We start from the raw sequence: 22,311 nt of genomic DNA on the forward strand, positions 1-22,311 counted from the left end.
CATCACAATGTGACTGGTTCATATTTGTCTTGTAGTCATCCACAGCTGTGTCCCGTGAAGCTTGAATGAGCAGATGCTCAATTTAGGTTTGTTGCCCTGGTCAAGATCCCTGTGCCTGCTGAGTGAGTCTTGCTATGGTCAGTCTTGGTTTCCCCATCCCCTCATCTCCCAGGTTGGGTTCAGTGAAATTTTTTCCTCTCAGTCTGGGGATTGAACCCAGGGGTGTTATATCACTGAGCAACACCCTTAGCCCTTTTTATTTTGAGACAGGATATTGCTAAGTTGCCCAGGCTGGCCTCCAACTTGTGGTCCCCTTACAAAGTCACTGGGATCACAGGTGTACACCACCACAACCCATAGCAGAATGGCTTTTACATGTTTTAACTCAGAAGAGGTCCAGTTCTGGCCTATGAAAATCCCAAGTCTCTGGGTCTTTGCCTCTCCTTCCTTAGATTTCTCAGGAGGAACACCCTTGCCTTCAGGAGATGATTGGTATGGAAGTGAAGGACGGAACTCCTGGCTCCTTGCAGGCTTTGGGCAATCTACACATAGATGGTACTGAAACCTGTTCTTGGTGCCCATTCAATTATTAGCGGCCTATCTCATCTTCTCCAAATCCCTGCTGAGATCTAGGAGCATCTGAGACAGGTGCCTTGGGTGGGTACCAGCGTGTGTCAGGTGCTTCCTCAAAAGAGACCTCACACAAGAGCGTGGGCACACACAGATGCTGTCAGTGGGCAGCACTGCTGCTCCTGCTGGGACATGCTAGGGTCGCCTGAGGCAATACCTCCGACGGAAGGCCTGTGGGGGGCGGGCGGGTCTCTCCTGCGACCACCAATGACTACCAGCTGGAGCCAGATGCTGGGGATTCAGAGGGGCCTGTGTAGACCTCTGGGAACACTGACGGAAGAGAGGCTGGACCCAGGGGAGAGTAAGGACTGGGGTGGGGGGGAGGGCTCTCTGGAGCGCGTCTAGGGCCACTGCAGCCATTTGCGGATTTTACTGACAGCCATCGCCGCAGGCCTCTGCGAGGCGAGGGCGGGGACCTCGAGAACGCAAGGTGCCGGCGCATTTGTGCGCTCGGTGGCGGCGGCCTGGCAGAGGGAGGAGGTGGCCGGACGTCGGGAGAGACGTCGTAGCGGCAGGAGCCGGGCAAGGAGAGTGCTGCGCCCGGAAGAAGCCGTGGCGGACCGCGCGACGAGGCCGAAGAGCAGACGGACCCTGCGACTTGAGAATGGTTTCCAACCGGAGCATCGAACGGCGGACAGGAAATGAAGGAGGAAGTGCAGCGTGCGCCTCAGCCCGCCAAGTCTGAACCCTGTGACGGTGCGTCTGAGCCTCGCTGGGAGTCGGTCGGCTGGGCACCTGGGGAGCCCGAGAGGTGGAAGGCTCCCGCCGAGACTGGCGATCGGAGACGCGCCGCGGTCTCGCAGCCGGCCGCTCCGCTGCAGCGGCCGCGCGGCACCTGGGGCGGCCGGATCCTGCGCCAGAGCGTACGCAGCCGGAGCGCCGCACCGCGCCGCGCTGGGCTGGGGCCTGAGCTTTGTGTTTGTTGGTCCCAGCTTCCAGGCAAGACGGAGGCCTGGAGAGGTTGAGCGACTTGCTGAGGGATGCTCGATTTGCATCCCAGGATGTCCTTTCGCTACTTTGGCTGCAACTGGGTGACCACCCGGGCGACATGGGGAATGGCCCCTGCCTTTAGGGCAGTAGAGGGCAGGAGGCGCAGACGCTGCATTCTGCACCGTGTGCCGGCCCAGGGAGGAGCGGTGCCGCTGCGGTCTCAGCCTCACTCGCTCCTGTGAAAGTCACCGAATTGTTGCTTCTTGGGCTCTGTTGTTTTTGTGAACCCAGGCGACTCTTCAGAGTAGGACTGAGTGGCTTGGGGCAGAAAAAGGCGACTTATTTGGTATCTTCCTCTTCCCAAGCTTTGTGTCAGGATATAACAGGCTTGCCTTCTGACTTTCTCCACAGGGAGGGATTTACTGAAGTGACTGGTGAAGTGGCCTGTCTACACAGTCTTGTTATCTTCCTCATGTCTGTGCTGTAGGGATTCCTGCAAAGATCAGTACTGTGTCCTAGTGCCAAGTGCTGGCATCACTCACCTGGAGTGCCTGGGACCCTGAGGTGTTTGGAGAGGATTTGTCTCAGACTCAAACATCTTGCATCTTAGCTAACCTCTGTGCCTTCCTGAGAACAGGCTGATATGCCCAAGATAGTCCTGAATGGTGTGACAGTGGATTTCCCCTTCCAGCCATACCAGTGCCAACAGGAGTACATGAGCAAGGTCTTGGAATGTCTACAGAAGGTAAAGCTGCAGAGACTGAGGGCTTTGCTTAGGGATGGGTTGATGGTGCTTTAGCAAGAGCCTCATACTTCCACTCTTCATTCCAGCCAGACCCTGTATTTTGTCATGAATAAGGCTTCCAGTAGGGTAGGAGAGGCAATATCAAGTGAGCAAAAAGATGATTCTAGATGATAATAGGCTTAGGAGGTCTTTGGCTTCAAAGGAGGTGGCATCTGAGCAGAACTTAAGGGGTGGATGGGGGGGCAGTCACTTTCTACTGGATTTCTTGGAGTGCCCTCTTATACCTGCTCACTCCTAACCCCTGAGTTTCTTGCTCAGGCTTTTATCTGAGAGCTGATATGTAGGACATCATATTCTGTTCAGATAGGGCAGGGAAATGCCTGGGTCCAGAATCATATGACAGTTTCCTGTTTTGAGACTTGGCACCTAATTAGCCATTTTAGTATTTATATTATGCTTAAAAATGCTGTTGCATTTTGGATAATGCTTCGCAAATTCCTACTAACAAGGGCTGAATTCACCTGTGGTTTTTAGGGCATGAGTGGGAAATGTCATGTGAACTCATGATGTCCTAGGGCTTTTCCACCATGAGCTATGTATCTGAGCAGAGCTGGGCGTATCATGTGGCCTCACATCTTGCTCTGCATCCCCGTGACCCCTCTTCCTGACCCTCTTCAGAAAGTGAATGGCATCCTGGAGAGCCCTACAGGTACGGGGAAGACTCTTTGCCTGCTCTGTACCACACTAGCCTGGCGGGAGCACCTTCGGGATACCATCTCTGCCCGCAAGATTGCTGAGAGGGTGCAAGGGGAGCGATTCGTTGGTCAAGACTTGTCATCCTGGGGGAACGCTACTGCTGCTGAAGGAGATCCCATAGGTGACCCTATTTCCTGGCCTCTCCTGGCCTTGTGATGATGATAGGGAAGGGATAAGGTCAGGGACAGAGCCAGTCCTCCTGGGCTTCTGTCATCTGTGGAGCAGAGTTGAACAGGAGAATTTTGTAACTTTCACATAGTTTCTTACTATCCTGAGTTTAAAACCAGGGTTGCAGTTTTTTTCCTGGAATTATGGCACTACAGGTAGCCTTTGAACCTGTTTCTGGTAGTGAGTGTGTGGGTATTAGGTTCGTGACTGCCTGTAGGACGGAGCCAGTGTTGCCTGTTGAGACATGAGGACACTGACTCAGAGCCACCCCTTTTGTGCTTCCTTATATCTGGGCAGCTTGTTATTCAGACATCCCAAAGATCATCTATGCTTCCAGGACCCACTCGCAGCTCACACAGGTCATTGGCGAGCTTCGGAACACTTCCTACCGGTGCGTCAGGGAGCCCTCACCTGCCTCAGGGTCATAGGAGGGATGAGCTTTGCATGGAGCTGGGCCCACATCCCAGCTGTGTGCAGCACTGCTGCATGGTGGTAGATGTCCACATTCTTTCTAGACCCATCCAGGGTGTGTGATTCTCTGCTAGGCTGAGGGAGGGCAAAGGGTGGTTGATTATTTGATTTTGTTTTTTTTGGTGCTTGGGATTGAACCCAGGACCTTGTATAGAGCCTTGCTAGGCAAGTGCCTGCCTCTGGGCTACATCCCCAGCCCTTAGTGCCCATTACTTGTGAGAAAGCAGCTTTGAGCTGTAGCTATCCTTGGGCTGGCATCCCAGGCTCTATTGTGTTGGCTGTGGAGGGTGGGGATAGATCCCCCAAGGGTTGCTTGTGAAGGGAATAGAGTCTGCCCCTTGCCAAGACCCAAATGAGTCTTGATATTCTGTCTGGGTTCTGTTTGAGAGAACTTGGACAGCAGGTTCTGTGCAGTTTTACTGCCTGAGCCACATTCAGTCACTCTGCTCCCTCCGCCTGCCAAGTCTCCAGTGCATACTTATGCTTCCCACAGCTTATACTGCTGGACTGTACTATATGGTCATCTGTTCTTTGTGGCATCCCTCTTTGACCTTTCACTTCTCTTCTGCCAGGCCCAGGGTATGCGTGCTGGGCTCCCGGGAGCAGTTGTGCATCCACCCCGAGGTGAAGAAGCAGGAGAGTAACCACATGCAGGTGGGTTCCTGGGGACTTACTCAACCTCTGTTGTTCTTTGGGGCAGGTGCTGCCTGGGCACTGGTGGCCTAGGCTGTGCTCTAGTACATGCTGACCCCTGACCTGTGCCCCTGCTGGACTGGGCCAGGGCTTAAAAGTGTTTGGAGGTGGGGAGAGGGTTGGTAAGGCCTGAGGTGAGCCCTCTGCAGCTGCTGCTCCAGATGTGTGCTTGGGCCTTTCTCTTGCAGATCCACTTGTGCCGCAAGAAGGTGACCAGTCGCTCCTGTCATTTCTATAACAATGTGGATGGTAAGAACAGCTCCTTGAAGTTGTTCCTGTCGCTTGTCGCATGGTAGGGTCAAGGTGAGGCATGTGCAGCTGTCTAGGGCTTGGCTGGGTATCACAGCCCGCTTGCTTTACCCAGGTACAGCCAGTAGGGCTGAGGCCTGTCTGTCTTGTGACTTAGGGGTCACCTGTATTGGGTCTCTATGTGGGCTATGTTCTCATGTGGTGGTCTCAGAAAGGCCTACTGGTGGGTGTGTGGCTCAGGACCTTACCACCGCCGGGTGGGAGGCTCTCTGCACCTTAACTCTCTGAATACGTAGGGAGTATGCCACGCACCTTCTCTTCCATCTGGAGCCCAGAACCTGCTGCCTGCCAGATAGCGGGCACCTTGTGGTGCCTCTGTGACCAGTCCCCTGGAGAACCCAGGTGTCGGGATGCCTGCAGGTTTCCCAGGTGACTGGCTTCTGGGGAGCTAAGTGTGTCTGCCTCCCCCTGATTCCTGCTCCTGCAATCCTTTCTCTTACTAATTTAGCTTTGACAAATCACAGCCCCAAGTGTGAGTCCCTGGGTCCAGCCTGGGGTGGCCATGGCCTGACAGATGGCCTCATTCAGAGATGGGATGAGTGAATGCATTCAGGGTTAGTGACAACAGCTGGCCCTGGTTACTGTGTGCCTGGAGCCCCTGAAGGGCCCAGGGCAGGGGTCTAGCTTGAGTGCCTTTTCTCCAAATCATTAACTTCCCATTCGTGTGTCTGTTGAGGGATTCTGGGGCTTATCCCAGGTTCCCAGAGAGTGTAGCAGAATGAACTTCCTGTGGCAGAGCCCTTAAAGTTGCTGAGGCCTGAAGGGTGGCACATCTGCAGTGCAGGCTGTGTGGCTGGGGAGCTCACACTTCTGTGTACTAAGATTCAGTTTCTTGCCTTGGTTGGGACTGCCATGCTAGCACAAAGTGCAGGGACCCTGGTGACGTAGCCCTGGGGTACTCGCAAGGCCTTGGTGGGCCTGAGAGCCGCTGTCTGCTCAGTCTGTGTTGAGTGCCCAGCACAGCAGGGTTGAGGACCCTGGGGCTTCTCGTGGTGGTCAGATCAGAGGCTTGAGCTGGGGGTCTCTCATCACCCAGCACCAGGTTTCCCCATTTTATGCCCCTTGGAGATAGAACATGGCAAGGACCCTGACTCCTTCCTCTTTCCCTCTTTCTTGATCCTTTTGTGTGTGTGTGTGTGCGGGGGGTATTAGGGATTGAACCCAGGAGCACTCTACTGCTGAGCCACATTTCCAGCCCTTTTTTAAAGTCTTGCTAAGTTATTGAGGCTGACCTCAAACTGGCTGTCCTCCTGCCTGAGCCTCCTGAGTCACTAGGATTACAGGTGTGTGCCACTGTGCCTGGTTTCTTTTGCCTTCTTGCTTACTGATTTTTTGGTCTGGTGGCACCAAGGACCCTTAGTCACTTCAGTGTGTAATTATCCTGGCCTGCTGGGTGGTCCTGAGAAGGACTGTCTATCTGCACTATGCCCCAGGTATCTCCTTCTGTGACAGTGGTCTGGAGGCCATGAATCTGGACCTGCTCTCCAGATTTGCTGTTTGGAAACTCCCCATGGTCTCTGCCTTTTCTGGCTTCTTCAGAGGAAGGATCTGTTGGGCATGCCCAGGCCACATGGTAGGGGTCTGTGGAAAGAAGGAAGGTGTGCACAGGAATCATTGAACACAGACTTATCCACAGCAGTCTGGACAGGAACAGTGTTTGGTGATCTTAGTCACTGGTCCTGGCCCCCTGGTCCTGTGTGTCTTCTGTGACCAGCCTGTGGGTGTCAGGTCACCTGGAAGGTGTTTTTTCCCCTCACCTTGTCCACCCCTCTGTTTGCAGTTCTCCCACCTGGTCCTGGTAGCACATGTGAGCTTGCTTCATGCAGTCATCTCTGCCCCATCATGGCTGCCTCTGTTGTTCACAGCCCTAGCCAAGCTGGCCTCTGTAGCTTGCCTGTTGGCATTGTGCCAGAGGACCTGGTGCAGCGCCTGTGGGAACGGTTCCAGCCAACTTTCTGTAGCTGCTGTGGGTTAGCACTCAGGGACCTGTAGGCCTGTGCTCTGCCCCAGCTGTCGCTTCCACTGCTCCTCGCCTGCATTGGTTCTGAGGGCTCACTGCAGTGCTGGCCCCTGGCTGGAGACTGTCCGCATGACCTGCTCCTTATGACCCTGTGCTCCTTGAATCAGTGTGGAGGTGTGGTGGCAGCTGGCCTGACAGCTCTGGCCCTCTAGATGTCTCCTCTCCACGACTTTGGGCTTAGTCCTAAGAACCACAGGTAGCCCCCAACCTCACTTTGACTCACTGCTTAGCCTGGTGGAGGCTCCCCCAGCTGTGAACCTGCACATCTTTGCTGTGAGGCTATTTCTAGCAACCTCCCAGCTCTTAGCTGTCTTTGGAGTGGGCTGCAGTCCTGGTGAGGGGTTCTGAGGCATAGGGCGCTGTTCACCTGGGCATCAGCCTGTGGTGTGCCATGGGTCAGCCCTAGTTGCCCTTTCCTTGCCTGTTGTCCTTCTTCTCATTCCTCTTTTCTGTACTGACTCCCTACAAGTCCTCATGGGTTGGCGATCTACCCAGGAATTGGCAAGTTGGCTCACTGCTGACATGTGTGCCGATTGGCCATGTGTTGATACGGTGCTGCTGAGGATCAGGCTGCCTTGCCAGGGGGCGTTTGGGGAAGGGTCACTGTCGGGGTGTTTGTGTTTCCTGGCCTCTGCAGCTGATGCATGGGCTGTCGTCATACCCCTGAGGGAGCTTGGCACCTGTAAGGGGTGGAATGAAATAGCCACAGTGAAGCCAGTTGCTGGGGGTGGCCTAGTTCTACATGTCTGCCCTGAGACTCTGTAGTGCTTCTTGGAAAAAGTCCCTCATTCTGCCCACAAGGGCCCAGGGCCCAGGAGTCGCTCGTTTAGCTTCCAAGGGATTCCCATGACTCCAATTTGGGGATCTGTACTGTGGTAGGGTAGCCTTTAACATCCTTTCTGCCCTGAACCCTGTATCCATCTGGGTAGGGCCCATTTCTGGGCTGCGGTCCTGAGAAAGGGTCAGGCTAGTGCTCAGCTTGGAGAGGAACCTACTAAGGGTGGGGCAGGGTGGGCTCTGCCTGGGGTGACCCTGGCCTCCTGCCTGTTTGTGCCCTGCTTCCGTTCCCAGGAAGTGCCAGCTCTCCTGGCAGCTGCAGCTCTCCACCAGGTGGCCACTCTGGTTCTGTTGTGATTGGTGGGAAGCCAGGGAGCACCACTCACAAGACACATCTGTGGGTTCTGGACAGGCTGTGGCTCTTCTCAGCCTCTTGGGGTTGCAGCCCTCCTGTCCTGTCTTGGAGTGTCCAGAGGTGGAAAGGATGCTTGGGACCTTTGGGGACAGTGTTGGCATCTCTCTCTAGTGTTAACCCTCTGTCTCAGACTGGAGCCCGCCTTCTCAGGTCCAGGGCAGGGCTCCCGTGGGGTTTCTCCAGGTGGAGCCCTCCCTGAGGACCTGACTCATCTGGTGGGGATTCTTCTGGCAAGTCCATGGGTGGTGGCTGACCACACTGCCTGCTGCACAGGAGCCCTTTTGTTCTGGATGTCCCTCCTGGGTCAGGGGATAACTGAAGGTACTTGCTTACCCTTCCTGTTATCTACAGAGAAAAGCCTAGAGCAGGAGCTGGCCACCCCCATCCTGGACATTGAGGACCTTGTCAAGAGTGGGAGTAAGCACAAGTAAGAGCCCTCAGCAAGGCCACAGCTCCTATGTGCTTCATGGTGGGCTCATGGACATATTTTTTTCCTTTTCTTTTCATGAGATTAGCAACTGTTCAGTGTGAAAAAAATTTAAGCAGTTCTGAGAAATATGAAGTGAAATGCCTCCTCCTCCTGGCCCTTGCCCACCCCCCGGGGACCTTGGACAGAAACATGTGGTCTCTGTGCACTGTCTCCAGTTGGATCCTCATGTACTCCACCTTGGGGGGCTCTCTACATGGGTGCTAAAACCCACCCCTGATTCTTCTGGGGACAGCAACCCTGTCTTCCTCTTTTAGGGCTGCATGGGTTTGAGCAGTGGTAGGGAAGACTTTCAGGGCTGGGTGCAGCTCAGTAGCAGTGCTTGCCTAGCACGCCTTGGACCCTGGGTTTCACCCAGCATCGCAGACAGACAAAACAAAAGGAGCATTCTTGCACCGAGGGGGTCACCCTGCCTTAGCTCTCCCCTGTTGTCTTTGTCCCCGTGGCCTGTGTCCAGGAACAGGGTTGGTTCTGTTTGGTATAGAGTTTCAAAAGTGGACAGCACCATCACGGTTGAGAACACTCGTGGGTTCCCCACTGTCTGAGGCCCTGTCAGAGCGTGCCCAGTTCCATCAGCTGCAGCCTGAAGGGCCCTGTGTGGTTCTCACTGCCTCTTCCTTCTTACTCCAGAGTGTGCCCGTACTACCTTTCCCGGAACCTGAAACAACAAGCTGACATCATCTTTATGCCGTACAATTACCTGTTGGATGCCAAGGTGAGATCTCAGCCTATGTAGCTGGTGATCCCTGGTGTGGGAGTGGTTTCCCTGGGTTCTGGAGGGACTAGCCAAGCCTTTGCTGGTTCAGGCCCTCAGAATAGCAGTGTGGGCAGGATACCCCTGCTGTAGGTCAAGGGCGCAGGACCTGGCTAGGTGCAGGGGCCTCCTGCCTCACTCATTTGCTTTTAGCAGGTGGTGTCAGCACCCTCTTGCTTAACATGGTGGGAACAGCATCCAGGGTATCTTTGCACCAAATCCCTTTGCCAATTTGTTATTTTCTGTGATAGATGTTCTTTGAGAATACACTGTGCTGGGTGCTGTCCTAGACATGGCAGTGAATAAAACAGTCACTCATATGGAGTATAGATTAATCAAAGGGAGTCAGCAGGAAGGTTCGCAGGAGCTGGTGCTACTGAAGAGCTCTAGAGTGTGTGGAAGGGGGCCCCAGAGCAAGTGCGGAGGCATGTGAGTGGTATAGAGGCCAGTCACACCATGAGGCCATTGCAGAGCCCTGTGGGAGATGGCTATGCCTGTGTAGAGCAGTTGTTGGATTCGGGGTCTGGAGAGCCAATGAGCTTTCTGAAATTGTGGGTGGTTCTCATGACTTGAAGCTTTTAAACCTGGCTGCCTGGGAGCCACCTGGAGAACTGTTGCAAATATGGGGTATAAGCCCCATCTGGAATAATCACATCACAATCAATAAGCTGCTCCGTGGTAGAGCGTTTACCACCATGCACATGGCCCTCGAGTCAAATCCTCAGCACTGCAAAAATACCCGAGGCTGATTCTGATATTTTCTTAGAAATGTGAGTGATCTGGAAGAACAAGAGGGTTTTGAAGAGCAGAGTTGGAAGTTCATTGTGAAGTCTGGGAAAATGTGTGCTTATAGACCCAGATCAGTGCAGCAAATGGTGGCCCCCATCCTTGTAGGCAGCAGCTCATTTTCAATACATGTGCCAAAGGCATTCGAAGGGAAATGGAAGTTCTATTGTGTTGTTCTTTTGAAAGATGATGGGATAGCTGGTTATCTATTAGAAAAGTCAACACTCAACTTCACACTATGCAAATGTTCTTGTAAAAGCTGAACCTGAAATTTCTAGAAGGAATGGGTTGGTCTTTGCAACTTTGTGTTAGGCTGAGGTTTCTGAGCTCAGTCACAAAGCACTAGCCATAAAAAAAGATGGAAACATTGCCCTTCACGAATGTAAAGCTTAGACTCCTTGAAGGAGCTAGGGCATTTAAGAGTGACAGGCCTGGGCCTTGAATGTGAATAGCTGACCCAGGTCAGCATGCAGTAGGTGCTCAGCGCTCTGAGCAGCAGACAGGTGCTGCCTAAAACGTGAGATAACACTGCATTCCACTGAAATAGCTGGGGTGTGGCTCTGTGACAGAGCACTTGCCTTTCATGTGCCAGGCCTTGGTCTTGATCTCCAGCTTCACCAAAAAACAGCAACAACAAAAAACCCAAAGCCCTAAGAGTTGGATGAGGTGTGAAGCAACTGCAAGCCTCACATGCCAGTGTGGGCAAAGAAGGGGCAGCAGCTCTGTGAGTACTGCAAGCCTGTGGCCCACTGCAGTGTCCAGACTTACACACTCGAGGTCACCAGAGCTAATGCACAGTCAGCCCGAGGCCCACGTCTCAGCTGTGCTGTCCAGGAAGGCTGGCACAGCAGAGGCCCTCTGCTGATATGACATTCCAGAGATTAGACAAGCACACATCTGTTAGAATCCTGTGGTACGCTTAAAACAGACATTTGACTGTACGAAGACTTAGCTTGAAATTAGGTTGATTAAGCTCAGGCCACTTCCCTCAGGCTCTGGGGGTGGGACTGGGTGCTGGACTCTTAACCGTTGGTGCAGACTTCTCCTCTGCCTGTCTGCGTGCTAGGTTCTTTGCGGCTTCCTTGGCTTTCTGCCAACCGCGGCATGCACCTTTTGTGCTGCGTGTTTCCCTGTGATAGACAGCTGTCGAGTGTCCAGCTACTGATCAGTCTAGGGCAAGGTATTGCCAGGTTGCCATCCTGAACCAGCCTTGAGCACTGCTATTCCTGCCAGTCGGGTGTGGCCCTTCCTGTCCCCACCAGCACTGAGTGTGTTCTGTGCTTGTGACCTTTGGTGGCTGCTGCATGCCCTGGTACCCTCTTGCCCTGCCTCTGCAGGCTTGCACTCTCAGGATGCTGCTTTGCTGGGCTCCAGCCCATGGTTTCTTCCCCTCCTCCTTATAGAGTCGCAGGGCACATGGCATTGACCTGAAGGGGACCGTGGTGATCTTTGATGAAGCTCACAATGTGGTGAGTCCCCTCTGCCTCTGTGCTGAGCACCTGCTATCCTTTCCAGCTTCCTGAGCATCCCTGGGGGCATCTGGCCAGACCTGGTAATAGGTGCTTCTGCTGCGCTGCCTCCTGGGATCAGATACCTCAGTGGGGCCTTGGACACACTCTCAGGCCCTTGTCCTTCCACCTGCTGGTGAGCAGCCAGGCCCATGCTGTCCTGCAGGGTCTGCCCTTCAGGCTGCTTGGCTTGACCCTTGGGAAGCTGCCATGGAGAGAGCTGTTCACCTCTGGTGACTGTGGCAGCAGGAGCAGCTCCTGAAGTCTTTCCTGGCTCCCTTTGTCCCTTGTCCTCAGCACAGTTCCACCCTCCCTCCATGGTTTTCTGCTTAGGAGTGTGTATTACTTGGGATGGCCTTGGAGGCTGGCCACATGGGACAACCTCATCCTTCTGCTGCAGAACCTGGGGTGAGGTTCCTCAAGAGCTGGGTTCCCATGGCAGGGCCTGGTGCTCTGAGGCGCAGCAGCCAGCCCCCACCAGCTTCCAGGCATTTGCTGTAGGAGGTGGTGGGTGTTATACCAGAATTTTCTGACTTTTGAAACCAAAAATTTAGATTTTATTTTTTTGGTACTGGGGATGTAACCCAGTAATTTACCACTGAGGTAAGTCCCTAGCCCTTTTTGTTTTATTTTTTATTTTTTTATTTTGGGATGATCTAACTAAATTGCTTAGGGCTTAGATAAGTTGTTTAGACTGGCCTTGAACTTGTGATCCTGTAATCCCCAGTTGCTGCCACTATGCCCAGCTCAGAAATCTAGATTTGAATGGGAAATTTCCCAGTTATAGAACATTGGCAACTCAAGTGAAATAGTTGTTTGAAACCTTGGTTTGGGCCATTTAGTCATCTTGCCTCTGAGACCGGGGGCCATGGCTCCAGGGACTCAGCTGTGAGCTTCTGGTCCCTTCTGTGCCCCTTTCCTGCTTCTCTGAGCCTCTGTCCCACCCTGCTCTCCTCACGGGGCTGTGCTTGGCCTCTCAGGAGAAGATATGTGAGGAGTCAGCCTCCTTTGACTTGACCCCCCGTGACGTGGCTTCGGGTTTGGATGCCATTGACCAGGTCCTGGAGGAGCAGACCAGGGTGGTGCAGCAGGGGGAGCTCTGCCTGGAGCTCAGCGCAGACGCCCTCGGTACAGGTGAGTGCAGAGCCTAGAGCCAGAATGCTGAGCAGGGAGTCTGAGCCTGGTCCTCCTGGAGGCCGCAGTCCTGCACAGCACTGTGTCCAGCTGGCACCTCAGGACACTGACTTGCCAAGCGGTTTCTTGGGCAAGACTATGTGAGGTCCCACAGGCCAGGGAGGGCTGGCATCATCTGAGGATTCTGGAGTTTTCTGAAGCACTTGTGTCCTTTCCTACTTGGTCCTGACTCTCGGTGAAGGCATTTTCAGTGTCCTTTGAATCTGCTACATGCTCTAGGTGTTGTCCCCGCTTCCCTCCCAATGTCCTCAGGCTGTGTCACACAGTGTGCTCTGAGGACACTCAGGAAGTGTCCGTGTGCAGGCTGTTTGTCCAGAGGTGCACGTGTTTGCCCAGGTGGGCTGTTCTAGTAGACAGCACTTAGTGGGAGTGCCCGGTTCTGCTGTGTCGTTTTCCTGGACCTGTATGCATAGCCTTGGTCCCTGCTTTCCTTTTAGGTCTTTGTGTGTCAGGTCTGTCCGTGGGAAGGATGGGGGCCCACGAGGACCTAGGCAGCCCTGGCTTTGCCCTTCCCACCGGGCTCATACCTCTGCCCTTTCCGCTGGGCTGATCTAGCTCTGATGCAACACTAATGTGTGTTGGTAGGAGAGTGTACTCAGCACAGAGTGTTAAGGGCCCTTTACACCTTAGAAATTATTGAACTTCATTTTTGTGAGTTGTATCTATTGACAGGTACTGGAAATAAGTATTTATGTATGCCTTCAAGTAACAAAGCATTGCATGTTAGTGTGGCTTCCTAGGGCTGCTCAGATGGGGGTACTAAGACAGTGGCAGTCCAGATCCAGGTATCTGTCTTTGGCTCCTTTTGGGGCTCTGAGGGAGGGTCTGTTTCTGCCTCAGCATGGGCAGCGCTGGCATCTGGGTGTGGCTGCATTACTGCCATCTCGGCCCCATCTTGACTTGGGCTTCTCCCCGTGTGTCTGTCACATTTCCATTTCTTGGAAGGACCCTGGGTGCTGGATGTTGAGCTGTGCTGACCCATAGGCCTCATCTCTGTTGCTTATATCTGCAGAGACTCTTGCCTCTCCCAGCTCCTAGAGGCTACCGGCGTCCCTTGGCTATGGCCACAACACTCCTACCTCTGCTCCTGTCCTCATTCCTCCTTCTCTGAGTGTCCTGTCTCCTCCGTCAGCTCATTTTGGGCTCACGTGGATGATCAGGACACTCTGCATCTTGAGACCCCTGAGTTCATCCTATCTGTAGAGTTCTTTTGTCACAGAAGGTGAAGGAGTCACAGGTTCCAGGGATTGGGACATGGCATCTTTGGAGGCCAGCATTCTGCCACTCTCAGTTCTGGGAGATCATCTATTCCTGAGAGAAGAAGAGAGGAGAGGCATTAATGCATGGTTCAGCTCTGTGGTAGAGCCCCTGGGTTCAGTCCCCAGCACCAGTGAAGGCAGGAATGAAGGGGTGAATTGCTGCCCGTGGTGGAGGAGAGCGCTGCTTGCTGGAGGACAGTATCTGCGCAGCGCTGGGCCACTGGTTGGAAAGCACCCAGCTGAGCCCTGTGCTGCTCCTGGGCTGTGTCCTCCCTTCACTGTGGCTTTGGTGTTCGTTCTAGGCTCAGTTTTTTCTGCTACTTCTAATTTTTATTCCAGTTTTCTCCAATCACGTTAATTTTAATTTTATCGTAGATATAGATATATATATATATATATATTTTTTTTTTTTTTTTTTTTTTGAGAGAGGATCTCACTGTTGGTCAGGACCTTGCTAAGTTGCTGAGGTTGGCTTTGAACTTGTAATCCTACTATCTCAGCCTCCTGAGGTGCTGAGATTACAGACATTGTTACTGCTTTTTTTTTTTTTTTTTTTTTTGTGTGTGTGTGTGTGTGTGTTTGTGTGTCGTGCTGGGGATTAAACCCATGGCCTTGTGCATGTGAGGCAAACACTCTACCAACTGAGCTATATACCCAGCCCTGTTACTGCTTTAAAAGGAAAAAAAAGAAAAGGAAAAAAAAGAAAATTATAGTTGTATATTGGCAGAATGCCTTTATTTTGTTTATTTTTATGCATTGCTCAAGGATTGGACCCAGTGCCTAACACATACTAGGCAAATGCTCTGCCACTGAGCTACAGCCCCAGCCCTATTATTGCTTTTTTTTTTTTTTTAATTGTAGTTGGACACAACACCTTTTTTAAATATATTTATTTTTATGTGGTGCTGAGAATCGAACCCAGTGCTCACACGTGCTGAGTGAGAGCTCTACTGCTGAGCCACAATCTCAGCCTCCCATTGTTGGTTTTTAAGAAGTACTTAAAACATTAACATTAATCCAGAAGTCACAATCACACAATAATGCACACATGAGGTGGGCCTTGGTAGTTTCTGGACTGACCTTCCTTCCTCCCTCTCTTCCTTTTCCCAAATAATACCTTGTTTTAGATGGTGTTTTCCAGAGCAACAGGTCCAACAGGAAAAACAGGTACCAATGAATGACAGGTTTGCTGTGAGGCTTGGCTCTTGCAGTTAGGAACTTCAGTCTGCGTCTATAGCTGCAGTTGTGGAGCTGGGGAAGGTGGTGCCTGCCCAGCATCCCAGCTCAGGGTTATCAATGACATGGCAGAACTGTGATCCCTGGCCCAGGTGGCCTTTGTCAGGTTGTCACAGCCAAGTTTGCAGTATACATGGAAGGAGGCTGCTAAGCATGGTCCACGCCCAGGGGCAGAAGCTCTTCAACTGCCTGTCATCCTGGACCAATGTCAGGCAGTGGGTTCCTTAGAAACAACACAGATGACACAATACCAAAAAAGATACATTAGATGTCACCAGAATTAGAAACTTGGTGCTTGAGAGGTACAATCAAGAGGGTGAAAAGATCAGGGCTGGCTTCACTGGGTGGAGAGCCTACCAGGCATAGCACACTCAAGGCCCTGGGCTTGATCCCCAGCTGTGAAAAAAGAAAATGAAGACAGCCTGCAGGATGGAAGAAATTGTGAATCATAATCTAAAATATGTAAAAATTCTTAAAAACCTCCTAAACTCAATGAAAAGACAAATCAGTTAAAAATAGGCTAAAGATGTAAATAAATATTTCTTCAAAGAAGATATGCAGATGACCAGTGAGCATATGAAAAGATGCTCAACATTGTCACTCATCAGGGAAATAAATGCACATCAAAACCAGGGTGAAGGCGGGCATAGTGCAGGCCTGTCCTCCCAGTCACTTGAAAGGCCGAGGCAGGAAGATGCATGTCCCAGGCCAAGATAAGCAACCTGTTGAGGCCCTATCTCAAAAATAAACTTTAAAAAAGGGCTGGAGGTGTTGCTCAGTGGTAAAATCCCCTCTGGGTTCCATCCCCAATACCAAAAAAAAAAAAAAAAAAAAAATGGAGGGGACAGGGAGTGGCAAGTATTGATGAGACTGTAGAGAAATGGAGCTTTAAAGCCGGGTGCAGTGCCCCACACCTGTAATTCCAGTGGCTCCAGAGGCTAAGGCAGGAGAATCGTGAGTCCAAAGCCACCCTCAGCAACAGCAAGGTGCTAAGCAAGTGAGACCCTGTCTCTAAATAAAAAACAAAATAGGGCTGGGGATATGTCTCAGTGGTTGAGTGCCCCTGAGTTCAATCCCTCGTACTAAAAAAAGGGGAAAAAAAAGAGAAATGGAGCTTTGAGACATTGCTCATGGATCCTACCAGGGTGCAACCACTTTGGAAAAGCAACAGTTACATGTTAGTCAGCAGGGGCTGCTAGCAATGCTGCAGACAGGCAGGGCACTTGGCAGCGCTGGCCTCTCTATGAGGACACCAGCCTGTTGGGTAGGCCTCCCTGGGAGCTCACACAACTGTCACTGCTGCCTGGTAGGCAGCATCCTGGAAGCGCCATACTGAAGTCAGGGCACCAGCTGTGATGGCTGGGGGCCCACTTGGAGTGTGGTCTATAGTTTGTAAAGGCTATGTGGAAAGATGGAGGTGCAGGGACACACTTACCTTGGCTGTTTCCACTTTTGCTTATTTATTTATTTTTATTTTTGGTGCCAGGGATTGAACTCAGGGGTGCTCTACCATCGAGCTAGATCCCCAGCTCTTTTTTTCTTTCAGTTGTTGTTGGACCTCTATTTTTTTAATTTATATGTGGTGCTGAGAATCAAACCCAGTACCTCACAAGTGTGAGGCAAGTACTCTACCACTAAGCCACAACCCCAGCCTTCCAGCCCTTTTATTTTTTATTTCAAGACGGTCCCCAGGCAGGCCTGGAACTTTGACCCTCCTGCCTCAGCCTCCTGAGTTGTTGAGAAGACAGGCATGCTCACCAGCCCAGCCATCTGAGTCCTTTGGTCACTTCACATCAGTATAGGTCTTTAGCCTTCCTTTTTAAAACCTGATGAGGGTTACATTTACCTGGAGCCCCTTTTGTCCAGGTGTCCATTCATTCTCCTCTGTGTATAGGGAAGCATACCAGGCAACAAGGTGAGTTTTGCTTACAGTCACCAACCAGTTTAAAAGAGAATTGTTCACCAGGCATCATGGCTTATGCCTGTAATCCTGCCACTGAGGAGGCCGATGCAGGAGGATCAACTGAACCCAAGAGCTGGAAATGACTGTGAGACCCAGGCTCAAAAACAGAATTGCCCATTGATTTGACCCAGTGGTTTGCTCTTTCTGATGGTCCACATTTTCTTCTAATGTTGTTTCCTTTCAGTTTGAAGGACTTTAACAGTTCTTTCACATTTTTTCTTCTTTTAATTGGCATGTAGAAATTGTAGCTATTTGTGGTGTGGCTAATAGTTCTCCAGAGAACTGCACAGTGACAGATTTCTAAATCTGTTCCTCTGAGAATGTCTGAAGTTATTTTTGCTGAGTTTGGAATTCTGGGGTCCTGGCTCTTCCCTGCCTGTGGGTGAGGAGTGTCCCTGCTGGCTGCTGCCCCCAGTTCTGGCAGGATGACAACCATCCTCTGAGTGGTGGCCTTCTGTTGGTCGTGGACTCTTAGTTTGTGGCTTTCTTGGCCGTTACTTGTCCCCTCCTGTGCTCTCTGGGTTGCAGAGCCTTTCAGATGTGAGGTAAGTGTTCTACCACTGAGCAACACCCTAGCTAGGTGTTCCAGACCGGCCTTGACTTGGAATCTTCCTGCCTCGGCCTCCAGGGTTGCTGGGTTACCCTCCTGTGCCACCACACCCAGCTGGCCGTCATTCCTTTAAGTGTTTATTCTGTCCTGCACTCCTTCTCCTCTCCCTCTGAGCCCTGCCTCACGCTGTCCCTTGTGCTAGAGGCCTGACTGTGCTTGCGGCCGATGCTTCCAGGCCTCTCCAGACACAGGGCTGCGTAGGGTGTCCATGTGTGTGGTGTGTTCATATGTGTATTTTTTTTTTTAGTATTTATTTTTTAGTTGTAGTTGGACAATACCTTTATTTTATTTATTTATTTTTATGTGGTGCTGAGGATTGAACCCAGGGCCTTGCACGTGTGAGGCAGGCACTCTGCCGCTGAGCCCCAGCCCGGCCCCTCGTGTATTTCCAAGGGTGTACCATGTGTGCTCCTGTGGTTGCCAGCTGGAGTGCAGACTTCAAGGACTGCACAGGGCTCTGCTCCTGCTGGGCCCCTCCTCCACAGGGCAGCTGGCGGAGCTGGGCGGACGCAGATTGTGCATGTACTGCTCTCTCACCCAGGGCTGCACATGGAGCTTCAGGACATCGCCAAGCTCAAGAGTAAGTGCTGCCCTCCCTCACCCCCACCACTGGTGGGCCCATCCCTGACAGCCCCTTGACCCACAGTGATCCTGCTTCGCCTGGAGGGTGCCATTGATGCTGTCCAGCTGCCTGGAGATGACAGTGGCGTCACCAAGCCGGGAAGGTGAGGGACAGGGGCAAACCCTGTGACTCCGGGCAGGGCCTGGAGCTGGAGGGGACAATGGGCTGTGACCTTGGTATTCTGCCAGGTACTGAAAGTCAGACCTGTGCCATGTCCTCCAGTTGGGTCTGTCTCAATTTTCAAGGCTCTTGTGTGCTGCCACCTCTTAGCAGTTGTGGGGAACACCAGGAGTCATAGCACGCACGGTGGCATTGTCTCCTGCAGCCCTCTCCTCCAGCTGGCCCAGCCCCTCTCTGGCAGTGCAGGTGCCTGTTAGTGAGACCATCCCTTTAGGACTAGCAGAACAGTGGCAGCCTGTTGTGGAGGCCAGGAGGTCCTCAAGAGTCTGAATGCTCCAACGCAGGCACTCCGTTTTTTCCTGCTGTCTTTCTTGCAGGCAGAGGAGGGCCTGGGGGTAGTTCTCTCCTGAAGACAGGTGGCTGCCGGAGCCAGGCCTGGGTTTATTGAGGAATGCCCTGGCTGCTGCCTTCTGCCAGAGCTGGTCTGTTCCTCTGAACATGGCAGGGACTCCAGTTGCCGGGAGGTGAAGCCTAGCTCCTCAGCTGGATGTCCAGGACTCCAACTGGTCCTAGAACCTTCCCTGCCTCACCAAAGGCCCCTTTGCTGTAGCTTCTGCTGCCCTTCCCCTGTCTCTTTTCAGAGCCATGAGCACGCCCTGGCAGCCCCATGGGCGGGTCCCTCGCCCAGGCACCTGCTGTCTCTTGGGTACATTACACTTGGGCCAGGGCCTTCTCTCCTCTCCTTTACTCACAACTAGGTCCTGAAGGCAGAGGCCTCTCACTTCAGGCTTTGCTCTCCCTGAGAAGCCTCAGTTTGCTCCTGTCTAAAGGACACTTAAAAAGCTTCTAGCCTGTGGGTTCACCAAGCTGAATCCTGGTCCCCTTGCCAGGCTCAAGTCGTCTTTTTTCCTCTCGGGCAGTTACATCTTCGAGCTGTTTGCAGAAGCCCAGATAACATTTCAGACCAAGGACTGCATCCTGGACTCACTGGACCAGATCATCCAGCACCTGGCAGGGCGTGAGTCTCTGGAGGGCCGGCTGCCCTGTGTTGCAGATAGAGAGGGATGGGGGCTGCCCTCATAGAGTTGCTGCTCTGTGTCCAGCAGTCAGCTGCCTGCTTCAGGCTGTTGCCCCTCCCTGTGAGCAGCCTGTGGAGCTTCCCCTTCTGTTTGGGACTGAAGGCATCCGTGCCATTTGACTGTTTTGCACGTGTGAGGCGAGCACTCTACCGCTGAGCCCCAGCCCAGCCCCTCATGTGTATTTCCAAGGGTGTACCATGTGTGCTCCTGTGCTGTTGCCAGCTGGAATGTAGACTTCGAGTTTATTGACTTGTGTATTTTTTTGGTACTGGGATCTAACCCAGGGTGCTCTACCACTGAGCCGCACACCCAGTCTTTAGCTTTCATCTTGAGACAAGTTCTGGCTAAGTTGCCCAGGCTGGCCTGGAACTTGTGTCCTCCTGCCTCAGCCTCACAAGCTGGGATTTCAGACTGTGCCCCTGCACCTGGCCTGTTGTGTTGTCCTGCAGATGTGTTCCAGCTGTTGTTAGTGGTGTCTTCTTATAGGGCATCCCAGAGAGCCCCCTCCTTTTTATTGTTGTTGGTACCAAGAATTGAACCCAGGAGTGCTTAATCACTGAGTCACATCCCTGCCCTTTTTATTTTTCATGTTAAGACAGGGTCTTGGGGCTGGGGTTGTGACTCAGTGGTAGAGCGCTCACCTAGCATGCATGAGGCACTGGATTCAATCCTCAGCACCACATAAATGTAAAATAAAGATGTTGTATCCACCTAAAACTAAAAAAGAAAAAAAAAAAAGACAGGGTCTTAATATATGAGGCACTGGGTTCGATCCTAGCACCACATAAAAACAAATAAAGGCATTGAGTCCATATACATCTAGAAAATGATAATAATAATTTAAAAAAAGGTCTCACTAAGTTGTTGAGGCTGGCTTTGAACTTGATCCTCCTGTCTCAGCCTCCTGAGCTGCTGGGATAACAGGTGTGAGCCATCGCACCCACCAGATAGTCTCCTTTTAAAGAGAGACAGCAAGAGACCTTGGGCTTATGAGCTGGGAACCTTGCTGGCTTCTCCCTGACACCACCCGAGTCCCATTTCTGCTGTTTTGTGAGGGGCAGAAGGCTTCCCAGGGTTCCATGGCTACACACCCTTTTAAGCAGGTGTTGGGGAAGTTTGAAATGCAGGACCTGTTGAATCTGCTGAGCCTCTGGGCACTGAGGAAGGGTGGCTTCTACATGTACTTGACCACAGAGCCTTCCTTGAGTTCCACAGAACACTTTGGCTTCTCCCTCGCACTCTGGGAAGAGCACGACAGCTGCCCTCTTCCCATGTCCTGTGCCTGATGCTGGTTGGGAAATTGGTCTCCCCACTGGGCAGGAGGCAGGGCTTGGTAGTGTGGCCCTGTGAGATCCACAACTGCCTCTGCCTGCTGCCCACAGGTTCTGGAGCACTGGCCACCACGGTGGGGTTGCAGAAGCTGGCAGACATCATCCAGGTAGGAGCCTGCTTTGGACTGCGTGGGCCCCTTTCCAGATGGAAGTCAGCAGGGTGTCAGAGCCTGGATGAAGGTCCCCACACCACATGTTTCTGTTGGCAAATGCTTAAGCTCATTTCCTCTCAGTCTGAATGCACTGAGCCTCTAGGGGAAGAGATAGAGGACCTGTCTGGCTGTGCTTGACTGTTGAATGGCCAGACATGTCCAGAGTAGCCCTGGGGGGAAGCTGGTGTTCCCTGGTACTGCTGCACAGGGCAGGCCTGGTGGGCATCAGGCCAGGGGCAGTGTCCTGAGGGTTCTCCCACAGACAGAGGGGGCTCCCACTAAGGGCATTGCTGAGCACAACAGGAGACCATTTGGGTACGTGCAATCTAACCAGAAACTGGAAGTGAGGGCAGCGCACCCATGCTGGGAGCAGTCTGCACAGGGCTCTGTCAGAGCCCCAAAGGACAAGGAATCTTTCACCACCCTGGTGTTCATGCCACAGAGTGCTGTCATGGGCACACACCCAAGTTGCTGAGGACGCCTTGCCTGCACTGTTGGGCATGTTGGTGCCGGGCAGGTGGCCTCCCTTGAGCAACCTTGGCTGAGGCCTGGTTCCCTGGTGTGCCTGAGAGCCTGCTCTCCATCTCCAGGTCCCAGCAGTCCCCCAGGGGTGTTCTCTCACCTCCTTCTCTGTGGTTTCTCACTGTTGGGTGGCACCCTCTGGAGCCCAAGGCACAAATGTTCCCCTGGGGGAGCTGCCCAGTTCGTCCTGCAGCTTGGAAGCCACATCCCTTGCTGACCTAGGTGTGCTGGTTGGAGCCTTGCTGGTCGGTTGCTCACTGTGCCTTTTCTGTGAACTGTCCTGGGCATGCCAGCTCTATAGGGCTTTGTCACTGCAAGTGTTGATCCCTTGATCTGCACAGTGCATTTGTCTTCTGACTGCTTTCTGTGGTGGAGGCCAGTGAGCAGGAGGCCTGCCCCTGCTGGGGGTGGCCCCTCCCAGAGGGCCGGAGCCCACTTCTTTACACAGACAGCTGCCCCGCCCACAGGTGTCCTGTGCTTCACCTTGTCCTTATTGGCCAGAACAATTTCTCCCATGCCTTTCAGCTCTGAGGTTCTCCACCAGGTTGACTTTGGGTCAGCTCACTGATGTCCTTTAGGAGTCCTGTTATAGTCTTGACTGGAATGTTTTGAGTTTCTAGGTTGATTTGGGATGCAGGGTAGAGGGTGGCCAAGGCAGAAGAGGAAAGGCCCCATGGGGCTGCTGTGTGTTCCCTGCATGCGGTCAACCTGGTGTTGAAGGTGCTGCCCCTCATCCTGGGATGTTGTTGGGCAGGTGAGCCAGGGAGGTCCTGA

At 52.7% G+C, this 22,311-nt stretch overlaps 1 protein-coding gene across 5 annotated transcripts in view; it reads left to right on the plus strand.

Annotated features, from left to right (window-relative positions):
* The first annotated feature begins 1,283 nt into the window (after positions 1-1,283).
* Rtel1 (regulator of telomere elongation helicase 1) overlaps positions 1,284-22,311 on the plus strand; it is a 30,065-nt gene continuing 9,037 nt past the window's right edge. For 3 of the 5 annotated variants that reach the window (XM_076852125.2, XM_076852124.2, XM_076852123.2), the window contains exons 1-13: positions 1,284-2,305; positions 2,984-3,182; positions 3,527-3,620; positions 4,273-4,354; positions 4,582-4,642; positions 8,266-8,341; positions 9,032-9,116; positions 11,345-11,410; positions 12,430-12,583; positions 18,253-18,291; positions 18,358-18,436; positions 19,374-19,471; positions 20,915-20,970. In XM_076852125.2, coding sequence (XP_076708240.1) covers positions 2,204-2,305; positions 2,984-3,182; positions 3,527-3,620; positions 4,273-4,354; positions 4,582-4,642; positions 8,266-8,341; positions 9,032-9,116; positions 11,345-11,410; positions 12,430-12,583; positions 18,253-18,291; positions 18,358-18,436; positions 19,374-19,471; positions 20,915-20,970 — 1,191 coding nt within the window. In that variant the 5' untranslated portion in view covers positions 1,284-2,203. Of the gene's footprint in view, positions 2,306-2,983; positions 3,183-3,526; positions 3,621-4,272; positions 4,355-4,581; positions 4,643-4,861; positions 5,072-8,265; positions 8,342-9,031; positions 9,117-11,344; positions 11,411-12,429; positions 12,584-18,252; positions 18,292-18,357; positions 18,437-19,373; positions 19,472-20,914; positions 20,971-22,311 lie in introns of those variants that run through there. The other 2 variants (XM_076852121.2, XM_076852126.2) reach the window with 2 other exon arrangements.

The sequence above is a fragment of the Callospermophilus lateralis genome, chromosome 3, assembly GCF_048772815.1.
Source record: "Callospermophilus lateralis isolate mCalLat2 chromosome 3, mCalLat2.hap1, whole genome shotgun sequence".
Taxonomy (NCBI): domain Eukaryota; kingdom Metazoa; phylum Chordata; class Mammalia; order Rodentia; family Sciuridae; genus Callospermophilus; species Callospermophilus lateralis.